The sequence below is a fragment of the Corapipo altera genome, unplaced genomic scaffold, assembly GCF_003945725.1.
Source record: "Corapipo altera isolate COAL_440 unplaced genomic scaffold, ASM394572v1 61411, whole genome shotgun sequence".
In the NCBI taxonomy this organism is placed as follows: domain Eukaryota; kingdom Metazoa; phylum Chordata; class Aves; order Passeriformes; family Pipridae; genus Corapipo; species Corapipo altera.
Genome location: NW_020884875.1, coordinates 4610516 through 4634365, shown reverse-complemented (window position 1 = coordinate 4634365; position 23850 = coordinate 4610516). Strand labels below are relative to the sequence as shown.

The 23850-nt window shown below is 39.8% G+C and overlaps 1 protein-coding gene and 1 long non-coding RNA gene across 4 annotated transcripts in view; both read right to left on the bottom strand.

The window, feature by feature from the left end:
- ITGA2 (integrin subunit alpha 2) overlaps positions 1-23850 on the bottom strand; it is a 69782-nt gene that overhangs the window by 2992 nt on the left and 42940 nt on the right. For 2 of the 3 annotated variants that reach the window (XM_027634471.1, XM_027634472.1), the window contains 16 exons: positions 22007-22210; positions 21112-21248; positions 19571-19710; positions 18455-18606; positions 17410-17520; positions 16747-16829; positions 15879-16017; positions 14140-14232; positions 13027-13103; positions 12850-12933; positions 9550-9652; positions 8647-8757; positions 6896-7000; positions 6463-6576; positions 4246-4335; positions 701-817 (listed from right to left, as the gene is read on the bottom strand). In XM_027634471.1, the coding sequence (XP_027490272.1) occupies positions 701-817; positions 4246-4335; positions 6463-6576; positions 6896-7000; positions 8647-8757; positions 9550-9652; positions 12850-12933; positions 13027-13103; positions 14140-14232; positions 15879-16017; positions 16747-16829; positions 17410-17520; positions 18455-18606; positions 19571-19710; positions 21112-21248; positions 22007-22210 (1860 nt within the window). Of the gene's footprint in view, positions 1-700; positions 818-4245; positions 4336-4781; positions 4874-6462; positions 6577-6895; positions 7001-8646; positions 8758-9549; positions 9653-12849; positions 12934-13026; positions 13104-14139; positions 14233-15878; positions 16018-16746; positions 16830-17409; positions 17521-18454; positions 18607-19570; positions 19711-21111; positions 21249-22006; positions 22211-23850 lie in introns of those variants that run through there. The other variant, XR_003526208.1, reaches the window with a different exon arrangement.
- Positions 7199-8636, bottom strand: LOC113943128. Its single transcript, XR_003526210.1, has 2 exons — positions 8500-8636; positions 7199-7341 (listed from the first exon to the last, which is right to left on the bottom strand). It is a non-coding gene; the product is annotated as an uncharacterized LOC113943128 (long non-coding RNA).

The window sequence follows — 23850 nt, the reverse complement described above, 5'->3', positions numbered from 1 at the left end:
TAAAATAACAGCACACTGCAGTCAGTTGTTGGTAGTTCATTTCTTAACTAAGCTAAATACTGTGATGGTAGAAGTGCACGTGTGCATGCACAAACTACTGAGTTTGATTTGTAGAAAATTCTTGCCTCTAAAATGAAAGATCTGGGCCCTAAACTCCTGCCTGGTCAACTAAATACCAGAACAGCAGTGCTGATTAGCCGTTTGTCTCCCTGACTCTCCATGCTGCCTTGGTGTGTCAAGGAGCCCTTCAAACAGCAATGCACACAGAACTCCCCTTTATCTAGGTAGCCTTTGTAAATGACTTTTTGCCCTTGCTTTTTCTCTGTTCTTTTGTCTGTTTAGATACATCCTCTCCCTCCTTGCTTCTAATCCCCAGCCTTGTCCACTGGGAATATCATGCGCATTCAGAGCTCAGCTAGGGTATTATGGAAAGAGGCAGACAGTGTCAAAAGGAAAAAAGTAAATACCACAGCCCTTGTTCTGAACAATTGGCAACTCACTTATCATCTTCATGTTGCCAGTTTCTATAAGAACTCATTTCACAAACCATTCTAAAATACATCAAGGGTGTAATGCCCATGCAGTATTATTCATGCCACCAAACTGCATATGCAGTTTTGTTCCACACCAGAGAAGAGAGATTCCAGAGAAAATAGCCCAATGTATTTATCCCTTTCTGTTTTTAAGAATATAAACTTACTTTCCACAAAACAGCAACCAATACTAACAGCAAGAGGAGTCCCGCCAATATACTGCCAATCACAACACCTACTGGTATCTCAGCTTTCTCATTTGGCTTCATTATTGTAACTGGGATCTGAAAACAGAGAGATTGAGTATTAAGGATTAATGTTAACTGCATATGAAGTAGGATTTGTAAACCAAAGATCAAGAATGGCTGGACTCACACATTCCAGGGTCAATGACTAGAACACATCAAGCAATTACAGCCAGTTCACTAGTGTCTGTGGGTGCCTGGTTGCGCCACCATGGCACACAGCAGTGCCAGGTAAGGATTAGGGGCCCTCATCATTCCTAGTGATACATAACAGGCAGAGAACAACCTCCTCCTGCCAGCTTTCTGCCTCTTCATTAACAGGAGGCCTTTCAGAGTTGTCCCCATAGTGCACAGATACACCATCACTGCATAAACCACACATACCTACATGAAAGTGGGGAATAGCCTGGTGTACAGCACCATCTGCTCAAAAACAGACCTCTGTTGTGTCAGCTAGAGAAGAACTACTTTTCACCAAGCATTGTCAGAGCCCATTATCTGTGGTGGGCACCTGTAGGGGGCAATACTAATCAAAGGCCGGACACCATCATGCGCTCGCTGCATCTGCTGAAACTTCAACCCTCTTGCTGGGCGGGTACCTCCTTTCCCTGTTCTTCCCACCTCCTGTGAAACCACTAACAACTTGGTAGATCTCATGTTAATCTGTGTTATTCTGAGTCAACTGAATGAATCTACTGTAAGATGTATGGGTTGAACAGGACCACTTGTAGCACACCTACATTGGACTACCACAAAGCAATACCAGAGAGGTCCCAGAAGAGCATACGGTGTCTGGAAGTTAGTTTTGAGGTGATACCCTATCTAGCTGGATTAGGTATAACCAACTATATAATTACATATAACATAGCTGCTCAGGGAGACATTGCTGTAATATTTATGAACTGCCAAATCTTTGGATTTAATCTTGGAATGACATGCATTTAGATGAAGGTTTTTTTCCTTCCTGAAACATGATAAAATAAGTCACACTGGTTTACTTTCCCTGGGTTGCTTGTCCAGTGCATTTGTCTGGTGTAATTTAATCTTAAGCTTTCTGGGAAACTTGCACTGGAATGACATCTCAGTGATTTAAGCAATTTCTGCTAGAAGGCTCCAGTGTTGTGCTAGGTGTGGCTATGTGTATTCATTTCACTGAGGCTGGCTTTGTGTATTTGCAAACCGAATGTCCATAATGATGATTCTAGCAGGTTCATGTCCTGTCCTCCAGCTGGCAGTTCTTTCCAACTTGGAAAAAATCTGAAAGCTTTTATGCAAAAATACCTAAGCAGCTTCCCCATATAGCATCACAAGGCAACATTCATTCATTTGGCTAAACAACAACCCAGCTCATCCAATCTAAAAAGCCAATTTCATACGTATGTGCATTTTGCCTAGTAATGCCTTCTCCAGTAGATTAACAGTGAAGTGGCACTGTTGGAAAGGAAAACTGATGCCTAAGAAAAAATTACCTTGCCTGAAATTAAACTGTGGTCAATAAGACACCATGACTGGGATCAACCTCATCTACTGTTATGCCTACAGTATGGTTACTTGACTTCTAAAGGAGGATAGGCTCTCTTAGGGCCTAATTCACTCTACTTATTTTCAGGATCACCTGTAAGATAAGATGGATTTCATTTCAGAAATACCTAGTTTTTCTATGGATTAGGGTTTACAGAATGGCATACTCTAATGTGGATGACTAATGTAGATATTAAGTTAGATGAATTCTAGCATGCCCATCTAAATTAACAAGGTCAGTAGGGAAATAAGATTCCTTCTGCACTGTGTTGTTCCCAAGGCAGTGTGAAGGGCAGACTGGGTACCTCTGTTGGCCTGATGAGAAGTATATACAGTGCTGGTAGTGACTCCATGATTGAAGTGTCAAACTGTGTGCCCTAGAGAGAACGTACCTCCACAATCTTGGCACGTTTATCAAGACCTCTCACAGAGCAAGAGGCTTTTGAGTAAGGATCAGGCTGTAAGCCTTGTCAAAAGCCATGGTGTTTCTTAGGAACCTGTGGATAACTTTCAGGGCCTGTTCAGCCACTGTCTCAAAGTTGTAAAAGTCCCAGCTGCATATGTATCAAAGGCTGGCCGATGAATTAACTTTTATTTGTCAACTGTCATTCAAATAATTAAATTCTAGTTCTCCTGAAATGGCCAACAGAACTGCTGGTAACGTAAATTTGGTAGTATCATGCTCCAGGTGTGGAGAAATAATTAGTAATACATGGTTTATGAGGTACCTAAAAAGCCTGTGCAATTACCTGGAATATTTGCATTATGTATGAATGAGTTTCATCTCCTAAAAGAAATAACACCATGCCACAAAGCCGAAGCACTCAGAACACTTAAAATACTGGTATGTAATTTTTCTGCAAAAACAGGGCATTATTTACAGAACATATTTCCATACATATTTCCTTTGCTCTTCAGGCACTGGAGGTTTTCCTGATTACCGGTTTATTTAGAGGTTCTTCACAAGATATGGTGTGATCTGTGAGAAACCAATGACTAGAAATGGTACTGGATTATGGTCTTATCACCACAGTGAGACAGACCAATCACTAATTGCCTTTGTACATATTTAACTGAATCCTCCCTTGTCTTTGAATGGTCTATGCTACAACTATCTCACAGATAGTTGACTCACTTACTAATTTGTACTTTGGTCTTCGATGGCCTTGATTATTTTTATGAATAAAACAGGCTACTAAATCCTGTAAAAAGAAATCTTAACATAGTACTGCAAATGGAAAGGTGTTCCTCTCAAGACAGACCAAGAGAATAAGGCATCCTTTTTTATTACAACAGTACCACAGTGCTACTGTATTCTTTAAGTGTTTTCTATGTTTGTATATAGCAGATGGAAAACCTGAGAGAAGAATTCTGTACTAATAAAGCAGTGGCTTGGATACTTCTCTTGAGATTAGCTGTGTCCACATTGTCCATCTGACAGCCATTCCAAATGCTAAAAATATTCTACACTCTTTTACAAATGAAATTACGTATATTTTCTGGAGACCTGTGCCAAACATTTGTCTAGAAACATCAAACCATATATGCTTACAGAAGTAAGCAACACTATAAATCACATTTGCAAACATGTTTTCCAGAGCTTATTTATCTATAACAATTAAGTCCATTGTAGAAAGAAGTCAAAATTTTGATCCTTTCATAAACAGGAAGCTATATGGATTTCTGAAGTTTCTAACTGACTTTTTCTGATAGCTCTACAATGTATTTGAGACCTGCAGGTTTTAACTGGGTCTGGTTTATACAGCAACTGGCTGAAATAAAAACATTTTAGTAACTTAAGGGAGGTTTTATATAGTCAGAAATATACATTAGTTCTACACAATCAAATTGCTGTATACTCCTAAAAGATACTGAAAATTAAAATTATCACTTTAATACAGTAAAAGATAGAAAAGTTGAAAAAAATATACTTATCTGTCACTTACAGTTAGGGTATTCTCTCCAATTATAAATAACTCAGGGTTATGTGTATCAATTTTTGCTTCTACAGAGAGTTGTAAAGTTTGGAAAGTTAACTGAAAGAAAAGATTAAAACAACTGTAAAGCTCTGTTATAAGGCAAATCATTTAGAATGTAGACATCCTAAGATGATTCTCTTGTTTTGAAATGAAGACTTCAGAACCAGAAAAAAACCATAGTAATAAGAATATTAAAATGCTCTTTTTATTTGTCCCTAGCTAACACATATATCAAAGTAATAATATATCAGTAATCCACACTTAGCAATGACACCGGGGAACTGTTTTTTTTTCTTTCTTTAACATACAGTTCAAGAAAAAAAGAAGGAATTGTTTATATAACCCTTTTTATAGTTATTTCAAAGCTGTCACTGCTGCTAGCAGGGAAGAGATGAGGAAAAATAACAGTGAGAAAGGGAGACAGCAACAAAAGACAGATGGAAATAAATCTCTGGCCTTTGAAAGAAATGGAAACTGGATGTTCTTTTACTTCCCCCCCTCACCTCTATCCAATGCTTCTGTTTTTCTCCGTTTATTTTTTTCCTATCACTGTGTGTTTCTCTTCACTTCTCAAATCCTGAGATGGCTCTCTCAGCTTAAACAGAGAAGATGACAAAAAGCTTAAGCCAGTTCCCAGATGAAAAGGGACCTTGTGCCAGACCCCACTTCCCTCCGTGGATGTACTGGGAGGAAAGGAGACACTGACAGCTCACTGCTGCTCTTCTCCTACAGCACCAGGAATGGCCTCAGGTTTGTGGGAGCACAGGAGCACTTGCCTCCTCAGCCATTCCTCTGGTACCAGGGGCTTGACACAGGAAACACGGGCAATCGTGGGTCTGCAGCAGCTCACACACACCGAATTGACCGTCCCTGCCCCATAAGTTACTGCACCTCTGCACTGTGGCCATCTGCCCAAGTGGTCTGTTCTGCACACCTAAAAGTTTGGAAACCCACCTTAGTGCTACTCAAGGAATCTCAATTCCTAAACACATCTTTTCTTTGCTTAGCAGGTACTGGCAAGCTCACTATGCCCTTCTTGGACAATGGCTCATTGCCACTAAATAAAAAGGCTGATGATGTGCATTATTGAGTGAGTGCTTTCAAGAGTATTTGAAGTGAACTTTGACTATTAAGAAAAAATTACAAAATGGGAAATGCAAGGAAAACTGTGGCATATGATTTTTCCTTCCCATCAGCCAGTAGTAAACAAATTATTTCCACTCACTTTCTTGTGAGGGTACAACCTTTTGTTCAGGTCTCCCCCTTCTCTGTACCTGACAGCACTAACAAACAGTCTTGACCCAGATGATTTAAAAAATACTGTCTTTAAAGTTTGACAGACTCTTTTTGTTGCACACTTGCATAATGCACTTTACAATATCAACCTGACCTTTTCCTTTCAAGAGTTGAATGCTGACAAGAGCCCTGCTGTTAAATATCAATACCTGCCACAGGACTTGCCAGACAAACTAAGAGGACTTCGTCATGTTCCTGATGCTTTACGCAAACCCAGGACTCCAAGACTGTTTGGTTGGTTGCCTAGCTAAGAAACAAACATGGTATAACTTCACAAGTCTGTTAACTCAGAATGAGTTATATCCTAGAGGACACATGGTGATTTAAAATGGGAAAGCCAAGATATTATTGATAGGTATTTTTAAGCATCCTGTAGGTCTCTTGGACTGTTTCTTTGTCATCTAGAAAATCAATTAAAAAGTTTTCCACAATTTCTATAACAAATAAAACTGGCAGCACTAACAATGAATTTTGATGTGACTTAAAATGATCACTATGTAGGCTGTGATGTTCAATAGCTCAAAGCACCATTATTTGACAGGCTATGATGATATTGTACTCTTCTCTCCTAGGATGAGTTTTGTGGAAACTGCAGTTATCCTGAATGAATTTAACAGATGTAGGAAATGGTTTTTTCAGCTATTAAGGTTGCATTATCATAGCACTTTCTTAGATTGTGTGCTGGACTGAAGTTTTACCAGCTCCATTATGCAGCCTCACTACTTTACTTTTAGGTTCAAGTTTTCAATCTGGAAAAACACCTAGAGCAATGGAAAGTAAAGGAAGGTCATTCTAGATTGTAGGGTCTCTTTACTGAACTTTGAATATTATTAGGAGTTCAGAAATACTTTGAAACACATCCCTCATAAAGATGCAGCTGATACTCACAGCAGCAAAGGTTCCATTCCAGATTTGGGTGGACACGTTCACAAAGTACTCTCCCTTCAGCATGATGTCTTCCAGTTTGCATGTGATGGCACTGCACTTCACATTCTTACAGTTCTTCCAGGGGAAAAAGCAAGAAGAGGCAAGAACATGCATTAAAAACACATTTTAAAAAATATTCTTTTAACATCCAGACTTTTTTTCCCTTTGCCATTCTGTGCCTACAAATTAAGTGCTTGCAGGCTGTGAAGAACGTGCACTTTTTCTTCTACCTAAAACAGATGTAGTATGTGTGAAAACATCCACAGGCTGAACTCCTGCACTGTAAATGTGGAATGCCACCCCATCACAGCTTTCCTCACAAGTACAGCAATGGGCTCATGAGGATCAGCTCTGCGTCCCTGTCCTGCTTACGGCAGGCCAGAGTCTTACTCACCAGTTCTTTGGAAGTTCTGAAGTTCTCTTTTGTGAAAGATGGAGAATAAGGTCTTTTCCCTATTTGCAGTGGATTTATCTGAGCTTCACAAGTAACACCTCTGGCCTAGGAAAGACGGCAGGAATGAGACTGGATAACATCATACTCAGAACTTTATAGTAATCTTAACAATATACACTTCTGGGATGAGATGGCAGCTGTGAAAGGTTTGAACTGAATTATGCAACACTGAATTCTTTAGGAAACTTAAGAGAGACTGTATGTAGTTCTGGTCAGAATTAAATGGCTTTTAAGGTGATTTTCTTTTTTTTTTCCTTTAGATGGACCTGAAGGGTTCATCCTGATCTAAAAATTCCATTTTTAGGTTAACTTTTTCAGGAACTTGGAGAAAGACCAAACTGAAAAGATCCAGAATCACTCAAAAACTCAGCTGGGAATGTAACCACCTGTAGTGGTTTGAACCTTGTTTTCCCCCAGAGGCTGAAAAAGTGGTAACCCCCAGGGGTGGAGACCCCTGGAAGTTTTGAAGTTCTGCCCAATTAGCGCTCCTGCAGAAATGTAAACATATCACAAGCACCGGAAGAGAAGGGGTTGTAGTTTGGTTGGTAGAAGAAGTTGCCATGTTGTGAGACCACGAGGAAAGGGGCCCGGAGCCCCTCGGGGCCTCTGGCCCCCCCCAGCCCCAGTTGGGAGCTACAGAGACAGAGCAGAAGCGGTGGCAGTGTCCAGAGACTCTGGATAAGAGCCAGGACAGATAAGAACTGAACCGGAGGAAGCAGCAGAAGAGAGAGCCCGCAGCAGAACTTCAGAGTTCTGGGGTAGGAACTGTACCAAACCCCCAAACTCCTTGAAACCTCCTGGAAGGAGGAAGATGATGGACTCTTGCTTGAAAGAGCCTTGGAGTGCTACAGCACTTGCAGAGAGGAGCTGAGAAGCTCAAAGGCGTCCTGGGAAGCTGGACCGGGACAGAGAAGGAATGCGGGGGGGGGTTGACCTTGGCCCCCCTCGCTGCTGCTGCTAAGCTAGCAGCCTTGAGGCAGAGCACAGAGCTCTGCAAAGGGGAATTTGAATTCCCTGAGGAAAGGGACTGCCACGAAGACCCCTGAGCTTCGTGGTATGACGTGGTGACGCGAGCTTGTCCCTGCTACGCAGTCCACGGAAGAGAAAGACCCTCGTTTTGGAGACGACGGTCTCCAAGGGGCTTGGAGACCCCCTTGTGTGTATTGAACAGAGATCCAGCTACAACAATCCAGTTACTGCTGCATGCATGAGATGAGGAGACCTGCTGCCTTAGAAGAAGCTGCTGCCCTGAGAGACTGGAAGGGATCTGTCCTTCTTTCCCTCCTGGACTTTTATTTGGAGGGGAGAAGAGATCTGATCCTTTGTAAATACATATGTCGTGGTAGAGATAGTTGTGATCGTGTGTATAATGTGTTATAGTATAAGTATTTATTTGTACAGTCATTGTAATATATTCCCTTTCCCCCATTCTGAGTCTGGCTGTGTTTTGTCTGGAAAAACCCATCTCACATTGGGTTGAGATGTGGGAGGGGGGATGGAGCAAGGGAATTGGATTTTGGGGCTATCTCAAACCATGACACCACCTCTGCCAAGTAACAGGCTAGTATACTGATCACATCGTGGTCCTCCTCTATGAGGAAGGGACAAGGAGAAAGGGCATGGATTCTGTGAAGGGAGATAATTATGTTTATAGTACTGGTTAGCCCCCAAAACACAGTTTGGTTCTACACCTGATCTGTGGTGACCGTAGTTAGGTACATCAGTGGGTTGTCTTTACTGGTCAGCTCTGGAAGATAGATTTTTACAGATGCCATCTTTACTGGAATACTTCCTGTTGTTACCTGCAAAGCAAATAACTCGGAGTTAATTCAGGTAGCTATGATTACATACACATAAATTATTTCATATAGCAGGGAAATCAGAAGTCATGGATGAGTATGGAAGAACTGGACTCCTTTTGCATCAATATTTTTTGTACTAAGACACTACAATAGTAGTTAAATTATGTGAATAGTAAAGCAGAAAGTGTACAGTACAGCTTCAGGTTCCTGTTTCCTTAGCAAAGCTCATATTAACTGCATGGAATATGTTTTGAAAGCAAATATTCTACCACAGCCAATAGGCCTTTTTAGTCCTTTGGAGCAGCAGTTACAGGAATGTAAATGGAACATAATTTAAGTTTCTTCCACGTTGCATACTTGGATCTAAGTTTCTTCTGAGTTATGTAATAAGTGCTGTGATTTGGTTAGTTCTTGCAACTGCTTTGAGTACTTAACCCTTGCCAAACTTCAAGTTTCAAAGTTCCAGCCTGCAAAGACTTGTTTTCCTATATCAAACTGGCAGAAGACTATGAAAAAACAGTCTAAGTTGGCCTAAAGTTAAGCATTAACCATCTTCTAAGTATGTAAACTTAGACCAATCCCTCCCCCATTCTACTTGTGCAGTAATTGCAAATGTCATCCTTAACCTTATGAAGACTCCAAGCATTTATTCCCCATCTATTTACAATCTTTTTTCTTATTTGATCTATTCAAAAGCCTCAAAATCAGGAGTGTTGTTCAACTAGGTTTTGGGAGCAGGCTACAGAGGGAGCTAAGGCAACTTCTCGAACCAGAACAAATACATTTACTAACCTTAATTGAGAAGTTGAATGTGGGGCCAATATCTTCAAAATTATTCACAGTGGAAGGAATGTTATGACCAGAGTATACTTCATAAAAGTTGATGTTGGCAAGCCTAGTTAACAACCAAAAAACAATACATTTCAATTTGGCAGCTGCTTTGAAAACATATGTTACTGGATATGCCTTTGTGAAACACGTCAGAAGTACAGTCAGAGGAAAAATCAGTCACTTGTACTGCTGTTTGAATTTTACAAAGTTGGTTAGGAAAATACGCAGTGCACTGAAGCCCAGAGCTGGAGCAAGAATGTAAAGGTAAGACAGGAGAGCTGCAGGGGGTGCAGGCTCTGCTCAGGCTTCTGGACTCTGTAGTGTTTCAGTGCAATACTGCAGAGCTCCTTTCCTGGACACCAACTGCAGCTTTCAGCCTTGCAGTTGCCTCCTTCTTCAGAAAGAGCCCCCTGGATACACTTATAATGGCAAATACTAACAGACTCTGAGGGAGATCCTGGGCCTTAATGTCATGGACCACAGGTAGGCTTGTTTTCATACTGCCTATGTGTGTAAACACATATCACCTTGCTTGTGTACATGATACATATTGCATAGCCCTCAGTCCTCTCCGGGTCACTTTCTTTAGTAATTACGAGGTTTAAAATCCAAAATTTCCAAAGTAACATAAGGGTGGTTTCAGCCCACCAAAGCATGGAATTACATGTGTGTGACAGACGGACATGGTGCGAAGGCCTGTGGGTGCTCAGGGAGCTCAGCCAGTTGGAACCATGCTCAAAGACAATGAAAGCATCCCTGTGCAGTGCATTACATCCACATGCCTGCTACCTGTGAGCAGCTCCTCTGCTGAATCATCCCAGAATTGCATCTGCTCTTCATTATTAGCTTTTCTTAGGAGGCAGTCAAATTTGAGCGGTTGAAAAGCAAGCTGGCAGGTGAGTTAATATGAATTAGGGGCTAATACAACTCTTACATCAACTCTTCCTGTAACACAAGCTGCAAATCCCTCCTCTTTATCAGTGCTGCTCTTCATGTTTAATCTGGGTAACATCTGCACCCACAATCCCAAATTAACATGTATGCAGTCTCAATGAGGTGCTTCCTGATCAGTTACGATCATCCATGTGACACTGTGGATCCTTTTTGATTCTCCACACTTCCTCCCATGGCCCTTAACTTGAAGGACCTCCTCACAGGGACTCCAAGGAAAACCCACATTACACATTTTCTGCTTCCTTTTTACTAAAGACTCCAGTCTTTCTAAGATGCACAGTGTTAATGTCTTTGTCCTTGCAGGAGTCAATGATTAGACTTATTCCTACATCTTCTCCTAGGAACTCTAGAGATTATCCCTAAAAAGGCTTTACTTCAGCAAAACAAAAATTTTTTCTCAACCTTTGTATTTTAAGGTATTGCTCCTCAGCTATAATATCCGCCTTTAACTAGTTTCAGGTAAATACTTCCTAAGCCAAAGAGTGTAAATTATGCTAGGGCTTAATATGTATTTCATTTAGTTCTTTTAGACTGATTATCTCCAAAATAACTAATCCTTTTCTGGCAGTAGGGATTCCTTCATGCCTTTACTTGCACATGAAATTGCATTTTCTCATACTCAGGAGATGCACCTGAATTCAACCTCCTGTTTTTTTCCTTTTATAGACTCCATTCCTTGCCTCTTCTGAAGCACCGTATTTTAGTCCATATTTCTCAGCTAATTAAACTTGCTTATTCAAGTTTACATCATCTGAATTTCCTAAGAAGCTGCCTAAGTTGCTATGCTAGTCCCTAGACAGATGATCCTGCTGTCTCTGTGCCTCTGCTACCTTTATTAACAAACATTCTGCTTCTGATATGGTCTCATGCACCTTTCTCAGGGAGTTGAAATAACTCGCACTCAAATGCTTTTCTGCAATTGAAATAATCTCCAAAATTCTGCATGACTCTAGAACTGGTGCACCAAGTCAGCTAGCCTCCAATATTCCAAAACCCCTTCTGCAAACCAAGTTATAACACTTATCTTCTATGCTGCAGTTCCTATTCCAGCTCAGGTCATCCTACACAGCAGTCAACAGTTCTCATAGCCATCGTGATCTTTGAATATTAGTTTCCTGAATCCATTGTTGCTGTGCATTTTTAAGCAGCTTTCTCTTTGTCAAATTTCTGTCATTCTTTGAATAGCTACTCTTTATTTTCTATCAGTTTGTATTTACTAGTTTTGGAATCCTTTGGGATGCAAAAGCATTTTTTCCACCATAAATTGGTGACCAAGTGCATCAAATATAACTGCATGTAGTTTATCCTAGAAATTCAGTACTTGGGAAAGATAAATAAATATTTTCTTTGATGAAAAGTAAATATCCTACTTTGATACGATACAAAATACAGTGTATTTTTTTTTCAGTTCTAACTGAAATGATTCTTTTTTGGAACAGACTAATTACTGCTTGAGTGCATCCCCAATCACGAGGGCTTTCCAAGGCCCAAGATAAGAGGTTTCAAGGGCACAATATAAAGATCAGTCTTAAAGGGATTTTTGTTGGTCTCTCTCCCCCTGCCCATTCAGCTGCCTCTCCTTAAACATCACCCTTCCCAGGGTGAATGAACCCTCTTGCAACAGCCCCAACTTACCTTCTGCAGGGAGGGGAAAGGGCTGGCACCAGGCTGGCACCAGGCAGAGCCAGAGTCTGGTAGGGTGCATGGGAAAACAAGGTGTATGGCTCCCGATGCCAGTGCAGCTGTAGCAAGGGAGAACTGCCATATACACTTCAGATTTTAGTTCAAATCGTTACCTCAAACTGCTAAAAAGTTTATATTTTTGGCCTTGGTTCAGCAGAGTTGTCCATAGTTTTTTTCTTTTTTTCTTCCTCTCCTTTGCTGAGAGTTTGGGTTGGAGCACATTTTTCCTTTTGCTGTTGTTCTTCTGTTTAGTTATGATCACTTTAACTCCTGGTTTGATCCAATGTCATTAGATTTGAGCCCAGAGGCCCAATCTTATTATACAGTAAATACTATTTATATTATTTATATTATCAAAACCAGAAGCACTTTTATACCAATTCCATTCATGTGAGCATCTGTAACAATTATCCACAGGTAAACATGGATCCAGAACTTCCATAATTTTTTACATGTTGTTGGAAGGACATACAAATCTTCTACTACTGATGAAGTCAGAATTTTTTATGACTTCCAAAACAAACCCCCAAAATTTTCAGTATATTTTCACTGGCTTTGCAAGACTGTTATTGTATTCAAGTACCTTGACAAAATGACAGTTACTCTTTACGTTATTCAGCATACCTTGTGAAGTGAATTTCTGCATCATATCGCAAAGAAATTGATAAGATGACCTGGTTGTCCAATTCTTGCTCTTCCTTACTTTCACTGTTCATCAAAAGACATTTAAGTGTTATAATACTGTTTTATACAAATAAATTATTAATACCTAACTTGCTTTCATATGATTATATACTTTACCTCAATGCACGAAAGCTTATGTCTGCCACATTCTGAAGATTTTTAAGGTTAAAATCAAAGCTAATATCAAAGGATACCTATGGAAAAGACAAGGAACACATACTGAGTTGATGGTGCAACATCCAAAGGCGTTCCCAATAGCGCCACAATTATTGATATGTGCAACAATCTAGAACTCCCTCTGTATCTGAATTCTCTGTAATATTTCAGTAATTTCTTACTACTCCAGAGTTGATTTGTTCTTGTGTTCCCCTACAAGTTGGCATCTTACATAAACATGAACTATTTGCATTTTAAAATTGTGTACAACTCGCTACAATCTGCAACAAAAAGTGTTCAGGATTCCTTCAATTAAATGCTTTTAAACTCTAGCACTGACACAAGCTCGTGTTCACTCTTTTCTTCCATTTGTTCCAGCAGGTCCACTTTGACCAATTCCATTAAAAATTCAGAACAAAGTTAACTTTTTATATGCAAATTTTTTTATATAATTCTGCATTCCCCACCACAGAATATCATGTTTCTATTCTTTCTAGCAAGTTTCTTGTTGCTCCAGTTTATTGTGTTAGAAGCTAGAACCCTGCTTCTGTTCTGCCTTTGAGTAATAAAAGATTCCATAAAACCACGAGTTTCATAAAACTATAGAGGTTTATGGTATATATAAAAAAAAAGACATATGATCTATCCTAGGGCTGTGCGGGCCACCCATCTCTCAGATCAATACTGCTTTCTTGGAGAAATGAGATTCAAAGAGCAGGTGAGGGAGTTACCCCAGGTTCACGCTGCAGGAGGGATTTGATAGGAACTGCACTCAGTTCTCAGGAGCCTGCACATGATGCTCCATGCTTTGCTGCTTCCAGCCTTTACCCTCCAAAAGTTACCTTGCTGCAGCAGCATTTGAAAGCTGTGGGTTGTAACAAATGTGCTTTGAGAGCCTTTTTCTCCTTTAATCTGACAGGGAGTCACAAAAGTTTAACCCTTAGTTTGCTTCTTTTAATGCCCCTGTTGTCAAATCTAAGAAATCTTCACAGCAGTAAATGCAGATTTAGGGGAAAACAACAATAAAAAAGGTTTTGGATATCATTCAAGGTTATGTAAACATGCTACCTATACCTGTTGTCCTGTTCTGAACACAGGATAGCTTGTTTGGCAAACGACTGTACTTTGTGCTGTTCCTGTTTGACATGAGACTTCAGTCCCGTCACTCTGCAGAGAAAACAGGCACAAACATCATCTTAATATCAGGTCTGGATAAAGCAGAGAGGCAGTTCCTAGTCTGTATCTTCAACAGCACAGCTATTATACTAAAGAGTAATGAAAATAGGTGTTATGGCAGTAATTCCTCGAGATGCAGCAAATGGGTGGGGCATAGGCAGAGCCAGGAAAAAGGTAGGAGAAAGGTGGGACAAGGACCAGTCCCATGCAATTCCTTGTGAGCTGTAATGATCTTGTTAGAAGTTTGCGCTGGGCTTGGAAGAAGGAATACAGGCTAGAGTGTACAGGTCACCTCCAGCATTTACCTCTACAGCACTTTTTTGCAGAGTTTTTACAGAAGTTCTGCAGACATATTTACACAACCCTAGAGCCAGTTAAGTACCTTCAGTGTAGAAGTTAATGTGCAAAGGGCAATTCTATCATACTTGCTGTAGGAAAATCTAGAATAAATGTTTGTTTACTACTTTGCAGAATATCTGGCATGTCATCATTCTTGTATAAAACTCATAGACCACAGCCAGTTATCAACCCTTTAAGGAGAATTCATTAAAATGTACAGTCTGCTGTAAAAAAGCATTTCTAGCAGACATTTACCGTTCATGAACTGTGCTACAAAAAAACCCCTCAAAACAAAACCCAAAACAAGACCCACACATACTCAGCTTATGCTTTTCTTCCTGCTTTGAAGCAGACACATTTTTGGTCAAAGCTTCACTTGCAGGCTAAAGTACTTCTAAGCAAATGGGCTTTTAAAGCAAAAGAAAATCCTAGCTCCAGTGTGGTCTTTTGGCAGAAGTGGCATGAGCAATTTTGCTGCACAACAGGATTGGGAGGTAGAGGAGCACCCTCAGCGCTGTGTGTAGTACTTCTGCCAGTTCATTGGTCAGAATAATGCTGCTCTTGGGCAGTGATGAATGCTATCCCTCCTCTCCCATCAGTATAGGGATTGCTCTGGATTTCACCCCTAGGATTATCATGCACCGCTCCAGTAGCAGCCTGACCACATAAGCCAAGCACTGAAGTCTGCGTTTCATCCTTCACGAATTGTTTGGGAGCAACAACTGTGATTATACATATACTGCATTCCCCAAAATAGTATGTATAATTCCTCTCTTTCCCCTTTTCTAAGGCAAAATTGTTAGAAAAAGACCTTCTGGTTTAGCAATCATATCAGTCTGATTAACTGTCTAGCTGGAACACACGGCCTTGGCAGTAACACTGTTTCTAAATCCAAAGTCTGTACTTTTAAGGAAGCATCATAAGGATGCTGCATGACTGATTTATCAAATACAAATTCCCTGTGGCACAGCAACTGCATCAGGCATGTTGCTGAGAGTTACGCAGAAGATGTGGGTGCCAAGGCCTAAAGTGAGGAAAAGATGACTGAAATATTGAGGTGAGGTCAAACTCAACAAATTGCCAACTTTTATCCTGAGTTGGCAGTATTTCTCCTTGACCTAAAGAAACTGATACGCTGAGGGAATAATTTTGGTATCCAAGAAAATAAATCTGGGAGAGAGGTTTGCACATATGTTCTTTCCTGGCATAGGCACTACTAGAAAGAAAATAAAAAATTTCTATGAGAAGCTCAAAAATCAGGGGCAATAAGGGAAACAGTGAGGCTGGGTATCACGCACCGGTAAAGACGACGAAGCAAAAAACAAGTTGTCTGAAAATGTAGCCTGGATTCTGGTGTTATATGCATTTTCCTTTTTATTTCTCAATTTCACGTTGAACGTTAGTCTTCTGTTTTTGCTGCTAACAACAAACTGTTTGCTGTTGGAAAATAAAGTCCACTGTTGTAAACAGAGATACTAGAACAGCTGTGGATGAGAAAAATGTGTTGCCTATAGCCAACAACAAATAACAAGCACAGCAAGACATTTCCTACATGCTATGTAGTTAAATGCTCTCCTTTCTAAACCCACTGCCATAAGAAATTCTGTGATGCTGTTCCCTATAACCAAATGAAGTTAGTGTCTTCTCAAAGTGCAAGACCTTGACTTTGTACGGTCAAAGTCACTTCGCTGAATTTTCAAGGGCTCTACCCTGGTGGGAAGGTGGGCAAAGTGGGCAGCAGACATGGACAGCAGCTCCAGGAAGAGGTAACCCTGTCTCTGTGTACTGTACATATGGACTTGGAATATGTGCTGTCCTGCATAGCCCACTGCAGGATCCTCGCTGCTCTCCCACTGTGCTCCCTTTCCCAAAAGCAGCCAGTCAGATGCGATTCTTCTGAACACTCACTGCATCCTCATCTCTAAGGTACCAATACTTTGGCTGGTCTAAGCTGACAAGAGTCTTAGTTCTATATTTGTGTTCCTATTTTACTTCTTTTTCCTTGTTTAGATTTAGATACAAATGCCATTTTTATCCCTGCTATTTCTAAGTAGATGTTGAACTAGAAACGCACTTTCATCTAGAAGTTGATCCAAAGCCTACAGACAAACTGATTAGTGAAAACCTAATACTACACCCTAACAATTCCACTGATTCAGCTCTTACCCATCCTCTGCCTTCCGCTGAACATTCAGATCAAGATCACAGATACAAAGTTCATCTTCACCACAGTCTTTAACAAAAGGAATCTAGGAAAAACAAAAGCATTTCCTTAATGACAGGACTCAACTTTTAACATTACCTGCAGACACTAGAGGGCAAACACCTTTGAAGTAAAGCACATTCCTGGTGTGCAAATAAGAAAACAGCTCTGAACGACATTAAAAAGTCTTGACACATGAACAAGTTAACACAGAGTAACATCATGCTACATTGTCAACTGATCCAGAAGAATGGTACAGACAGGTTATTGTTAACCTACAATGAAGGTGCTGTAGACAAATTACTCCCAGCTCTCTGTTTTGTACTCTTTTATTGTACGATAAACTTGCTTAAAAGAATTAACCTTCGCTATCAACTAAAAGTTTACATCAACACTGACACAGCTGAACCAACATGCATGTTATACAAAGGTGGCTGATGTCTGTGTGTGTGATCAAGCTCATGTAATGCAGGCAAAGGTATAAAAGGAATCAGGGGACACCTGCAAATGTGACTTAACTAGAATAAAAGTTTTCACTTGCATGTACCTCCTTGGTGTTTCTGGGGGGCCACACATTATGGATATATATAGTCATGCATTTCTCAACAGTAAGTCTGCATACTTACACTATAGGCTACAGATGCAGGAGAAGATATATCAAGGACAGGGCTGGAGGCAGGATTTGCAACGCCAATGTCAATGCGCAAACTAAGTGAATTCACTGCATCTGAAGGTTCCTGTAAAACACATGGTTCAGATGATAGCTGTCAGCACAGAAAACAGGGTAAAACTGGCAATTCTACTTTAAATTGAGAATGTGTAGTAAAATCATGCTTCCTCTAAACAAGAAACAACAGTTTAAAGCTTTATTTCTTGATGAAAATAATTTTGTGAAATTGCCCAGTGTGGGCTCCTCTATTCCAACAGTTTTCAGTGCCATTTCCATGACTCTATGCATCACAGTCACTTCTGGGGCTAAAGAACATGCATATTATCTGCGGCCATAGGACCTGGTCCTCAAAAGCCATCATTCATTCTCATCTGGCTGCAGAAGTCAAATTCCTATTCCACTCTGCCTTACCATCACAGAGAGCAGCTGGGCCTAAGTCACACTAAAACACCATATACTGCATGTTTCCTCTTTTTCTTACTACTGGATGAATAATCTTCTAGCCCTGTGGCTCATGGCTTCACAGGGCACTAAATGTGATCAACAAGTCAACCTGTATTGCAAAGCAAAGCAGGAATTGAAGTCCCCTACCTGACCTAGCATCATGCAGCGAGGCTTAAGCAACTCTCAGGACTGTGTCTGATCTTTGGTTCTAGAAAAAGATTCAGACCTGCTTATTTTTGTTTTATTCCTTGTGTATACCTTGGGCTAAAATGCGCTACAAGTCTTCCTGAAATATTGTTGAAATTATGGACTATGGGCTGTGTGTTACGCCAGAGGTGAATAAGTGTTCTTAATCTATCCTAAAAATCTGTACTGAATTTGACAGTTATTAGTTTTTACGAAATCATAATCTTACTAAGTATTTTTCAGTTGGGGCAATTTGGGTAACATAAATAATTGTGTACACCATGCATGAAATTCACTTTGCAGACAAAAAATTAATCAATGTCTTCCTCTGATCACTTCTGTTATGCAAGACTGCTTGCAATTGCACTTACCTGTACATTGAAGACTTCGTGAACACAATTCTCTTCATGATGTACCACAAGATCCCTCTGCATAGACCTTTCATTATTTTCTTTGAAAAACCCTCTAGAAGTCACTCTGGAGGACTGGAGATCTGCATCCAATGTTGCATTGTACTTTATAGCTACAAGAAGAATAACAGTACGTTTTTTGCTGAGTACAACTGCCTGTTTTCTCATTACTATCCTCAATATTATAGTGACCAGGCTTTTTAAACCACTCTAAATATTTCACATTTTTCATAGCTTGCTAAACTCAGACCAGTCTCAAAATGAAAACACTTTCTCTTGTGTTTTCCAAAGCAGTCAGTCAGGTTTAGATCCTGATACAAGTTCTGATCCACAGAGAGCACATTAAATGGCAATCAATCCAGTCTCCACTACAGATGTCTGAGCCTACAGCTCAGGCAACAAGCCAGTCAGCAGGGCCAGGATTACTCTAGATAAAGGGGCCTTGCAATAATATCACTGAATTTTGAGAAGACTATAAAGAATCTGCCTTTTCTCCTCAATCACATAATAATTTCTGCCATCTTCATGTTATGACTAATATGCTGTTTGAAGTTCACTGTTATTTTATAGTTTGCAATCCTGAGTTCCTAAAGGCACTATACATAGCACTGAAGCAGTCCAACTGGTGTTATTCGTGAGGTTTAATTTAATAGCTCCATGAGAGGCCACTGCTGGTCTCAGAAATATTCCCTGTCCTCTGAAAACAAGAGCTTCCCCGCACTGACAACTGCACTGAGTTATGGAAAATATTTTTTTTCTGAAGAGAGTAGAAAAGTCTGCAGTTTGCTGTTGAAACCAGCAGATTGAAAAAACCCTGCTTCTCACTAATGACATTTTCTGGGGATTGTTGAACAGTAAGGATACAGCTCTCCTTTTTATTGTTAATTCCCCACTCTTGAAAGATTATGGAGCCAGTGATGAAAGTAGGTCTTCACAACACTTGCTCAGGCACTTAAGTTTTATACTGATTTTGCCATTCTTGACATTCAATCTAATATATCTTTAGACTTTCCACTACTCATCTGAATAATGGACTTCTGAGGAAATTAATATAAGACAAGTCTGAAATACTCTTACCCACTTGATTATTTCTCTTAGCAGGTCTAAATGTAGCCTGAAAACATATTTTGACAGTTACTTCTGTATTCTTGTTCAGCAGACTGATTTTCTCAGGTTTAAATGAGGCAATTATGGACACATTTGCAATGCTTCTTGACCTGAAAAATATTTTATAGGGTTACATGGGGTTTTCAAGAGTACTGTCTACTACTATCTGTAAACGCTAGCATTGATTTTTTTGTTCCCAATGTAAACTTCTTTTAATGGCACTGGTAAAATTATTTTTCTTTGCATATACTTGAATTTTTTTATAGAGTAGCTTTCAGTAATGATAATAAATAATTTACCATGTCAAATTAAGGGATAATAAATGTCTTTATCTTAATGCTCTATTCAATCCCTTATGGTATCAGAGAATGAAGCCCTTGTCCTGCTCCTTTAGGGAAGTTACTGAGCTTCTCTGGGGAAGTAAGAAAGGATAATTCTTCAATTTATTTAATAATCTTAGTTTTCAAAAAAAACAACTTTTATTTAATTAAACAAGATTTTGAAGAGCAGTTTCAAAGGAACCCTACATGTAAAAATAAACACTTTAATCAAAAGTGAAACTCATTAATCAGCCCAAATGCCAGAGTGAAAGAAGAATGAGCATCTTCATTAATCAAATCTAAATAAATGCTGCTACTCCAAGGACCATAACTTTCTTCAATGAAATTCCCAGCAGCAGCAGCAGTGGTCAAAGGTCTAAACTGACCATTCATTTTTAACTATCTTATTTCATTATGAAAGAAGTAGCAATTCAGTGATGGCTTTCTTACAATGGGGAGCCTCAGGCGAGAAGACAGACAGCAGACAGGAACAGAAACTCCATTTGAATTTAGCTTCTCAGTACTTAAGGAGGCAGACGATTTGGGTTTTGTGAAACCTTTCTATTTTATTTTGTGAAAGTACTCAGATTGCTGTGGCAAAGGCCATGTGCCCATAAAAATGGGTTCTCACAGAAATAAGGGTCAACTCTCTATTACTGCTCTCTGTCCTTACCCTGAAAGACAACTCTTTTCCCCATATCAGCCTACCAGTCAGTAAAGGTCATGCAGGTTGTGTGGGAGGTGGTTTTACCTGTCTCAGGCTCAGCTATCAAAATTATACTGTGGCTGCTGAAGTACGCAACCTGCTGTTGCCATTACTCGCAAGCAAGCCCTATTCCCTGTTGCTGCCCCTTCCCTCTGGACCAGGTCTGCACAGGAGCAGTGGGCAGGGATGTGTCCTGGCTCTCCCCACAGCAGGCTCAACCACCTGGCTTCCTCCCATATGCCCTGAGTCTGCCCCCTGTGCTGCCTTTGCTTTTGATGCTTTGACAATAAATGCTTAAAAGAGATTTAGTCTAATGCTCTTTTTTGAGCTAGGTAAGATAGCAGAGATGAGGCAGTAAGTGTGTTAGTTCTGCAGACACAGGACGAAAGAGCTTTTTCATTTGCTTATTTTCCTGTTTAATTAACTAAATGTTCAACTTGTATCTGAATAATTAATCATTTCCTTTCTAAAAAGAGTTTACCAACCATAGCAGAACCACATTTCCATCAGCACCAACTGATACATCACTTATGTCATCGTCATCTAAGTCTCTATGGCCATCTACTGATCTTCCAAAGAATTGGAGCTGTTGTCCAAAAGCAGAATCCGATCCTAAAATTTTCTAGGAAAGAGAGTTTGGTTACTGAGTTTGCCAGAGCATGCTTAAGTCAGTAGATAGCAGCCTAAGCAATAGATTTTCACTGATACTCCCTGTATATACAATGTATTGTTTAAACAAAATGCATTGTGGATGTTTCCTCAGATGCTTTCTAGCACTTCTTCCTCCTCTGTTGGAGCAGACAATGGACTAGATTTTTCTTTCTTGGGAGTAGTATACTGACTGCTGTATGCCAGACAGTACTTACTGGAAACTTCTTCCATCTACATGGAGCAACTCTAAGAATGCGAAGCTTAAGAGGACTTATAAAAAATACTTTCTGCAACCAGAAAGTCTGCATGGAAAGTGATAGTACTATTACCATTATAGCAGACACATAGATCATTGAAAGACTTTGCCTGGGAGCTGGGATCTATCTAATCTTCATTGCTGTACATCAACCCTAAAAATGTGAATAATGGGTATCAAAAACAAATAGGAAATCAGCTGACTTCAGACTTATATATCAAAAATGGTAAGAGGTTTAGAAGACAGAGTATCTTGCAAATGCTTTTCCTCTATATGGTTCAGTTATAAGCACGACAGCATCAACCTGGGTATGTTGACAGCTGAAGGAAGGAGAGGCACAAAACCTGAAATAAGCCATGAGAATAACAGTACTCCTTTAAGAGGATGAAACACTACCCAATTAAACCATAGAAAAATCTTCCTTTTTCCTCTAGCAGATCTAAAGGCACTGATTATTATGCAAAATTATTTACCTGAGAATATTTGGTACGTATAGTCTTTTGAAATCCATTGTAAATATAAATTGCTCCAGAGTTTTGGTTTTCCAGTGGAGCACCTATTACAACATCATTAAAGCCGTCCAAATCAATGTCTGCAAGCACTGCAATCGCTGATCCAAAGCGTGCATTTTCTGACCCCTGTGGACCTTCCAAGAGTTCTTGTTGATCCAAAATTCTCTTTCAAAATTGAAAAAGAAGAAAAAGGAAAAACACAGCTATCATTGCACCAGATTAGACATAGGAGCAGTATCTATGTGCATTGTTTTTTTATTTCTGTTTTCCAGTACATTTCCCTTGGACAGCTCAACACTGAATTCCTTCCCCATTGTATTGCCCATTCAGTTTGCATTATGTCTCAAAGTCCTGGCAAGAATTACACAGCAAAATCAAAGCATGCTATGCAAAGTACTAGCAGCAAATATAACCATATGTATGAAGCTTAAATGCTCTCACTGTCCTCATCTGACTGTTCTGAAAGTTTCACAATACATTGAAAAATACAGTTTCCAGTTTTGGATTACCATTTTTTATGCAGAGGGAATGGAAATTATGTAACTGGACATAATTCTTTGAAACAGAAATGGAATTTCCTTACTAAACTAATGCAAAAAACATGTGTCCAAATGGTAAACTCCTGACCTCTCCAATGCCAATGAAGAAAGAAAGATTGGAGATCTTTATAGTTAAATAATCCCATTTACACTAGATTAAATGCAACTCTGGCAACAGTGTTTTCACCTTTAACATCAGTTATTTCACTGTGCTTAAAATTTTAGAAATATCAGCCAAGTTATTTATTAAACATGACTAGAAAAGTATTACTCGCACAACATGGACAACTTGCAAAAACCACATTCTTCAAAAAAAAATTTAAAAAATCCTTCATTATTCTTAACTTCCAAATAATTTTAAACTGAACATTTGACAACAACTAAAAGTTGTAAGATAGTCTTCCAATTTATTTGGCTTTCAAAAGACAAGGAAAAAACCCCTTTCATCTTTCTTTTCTTCCATATTTCATTTCTGACACCACAGTCACAAAGACCAATGTCAGCTACCAGCAGTACCACCTTCAGCTCCTGCATCTACCTTGAAATTGCCCTAGTGTAGTTTCCTGTTGCTTCACGATGGTCTGACTGTGCGATGCTGCTGAAGAGGATGGTCCTTCCTCTCTATTTGATTGAAATCTACCTAGTAAAGAGGCCATGGTCTGTTTTCTCTGATGGATGGCAGATATTAATTTACTTTGCATATCTAGATATCCAGTGATTGAAAGACTGTTCAAAAGTGGCAGAGGGCTCAGGATGTTTAATAAATATTCTGAAAACACCTACTACGGGTCTGAATAAAAAGCACCATCAGTCAGGCATGAGACAACACAGCTTCACTGAACAGAGGAGACAACAAGAGTAATATTAACCATCCAATATCAGAGTCTACAAAACAATGCAGAAAACTGGTAGAAGAGAATTTCTTAGAACTGCTTTGGGACTACTGTCAGGTGTTGAACACATTTACCAAAATCAAATGGCAAATTAATTAGTAAAAGCCTTGAGATGGGGCTTTTTGAGATATGGCCAACTCCATGCTATATTAGTGTAAAGCACCTATCACAATGCCTGACACCAGGACCAGGGAGACACTGAGAGCAGGCCCCTGACCACTAACAGTGCCTAGTTACTGCCTTCGTTATTGGCTCCACTTTGGCCTGTTCCATCGGGCTCATCACGGCTAGACTTCGCGAACGAAGATTTGGGAGGGGCACTACCCACGTTTGTTGCAAGCGCACTGGTGGCTAAAAAGGCCAATGCAAGACA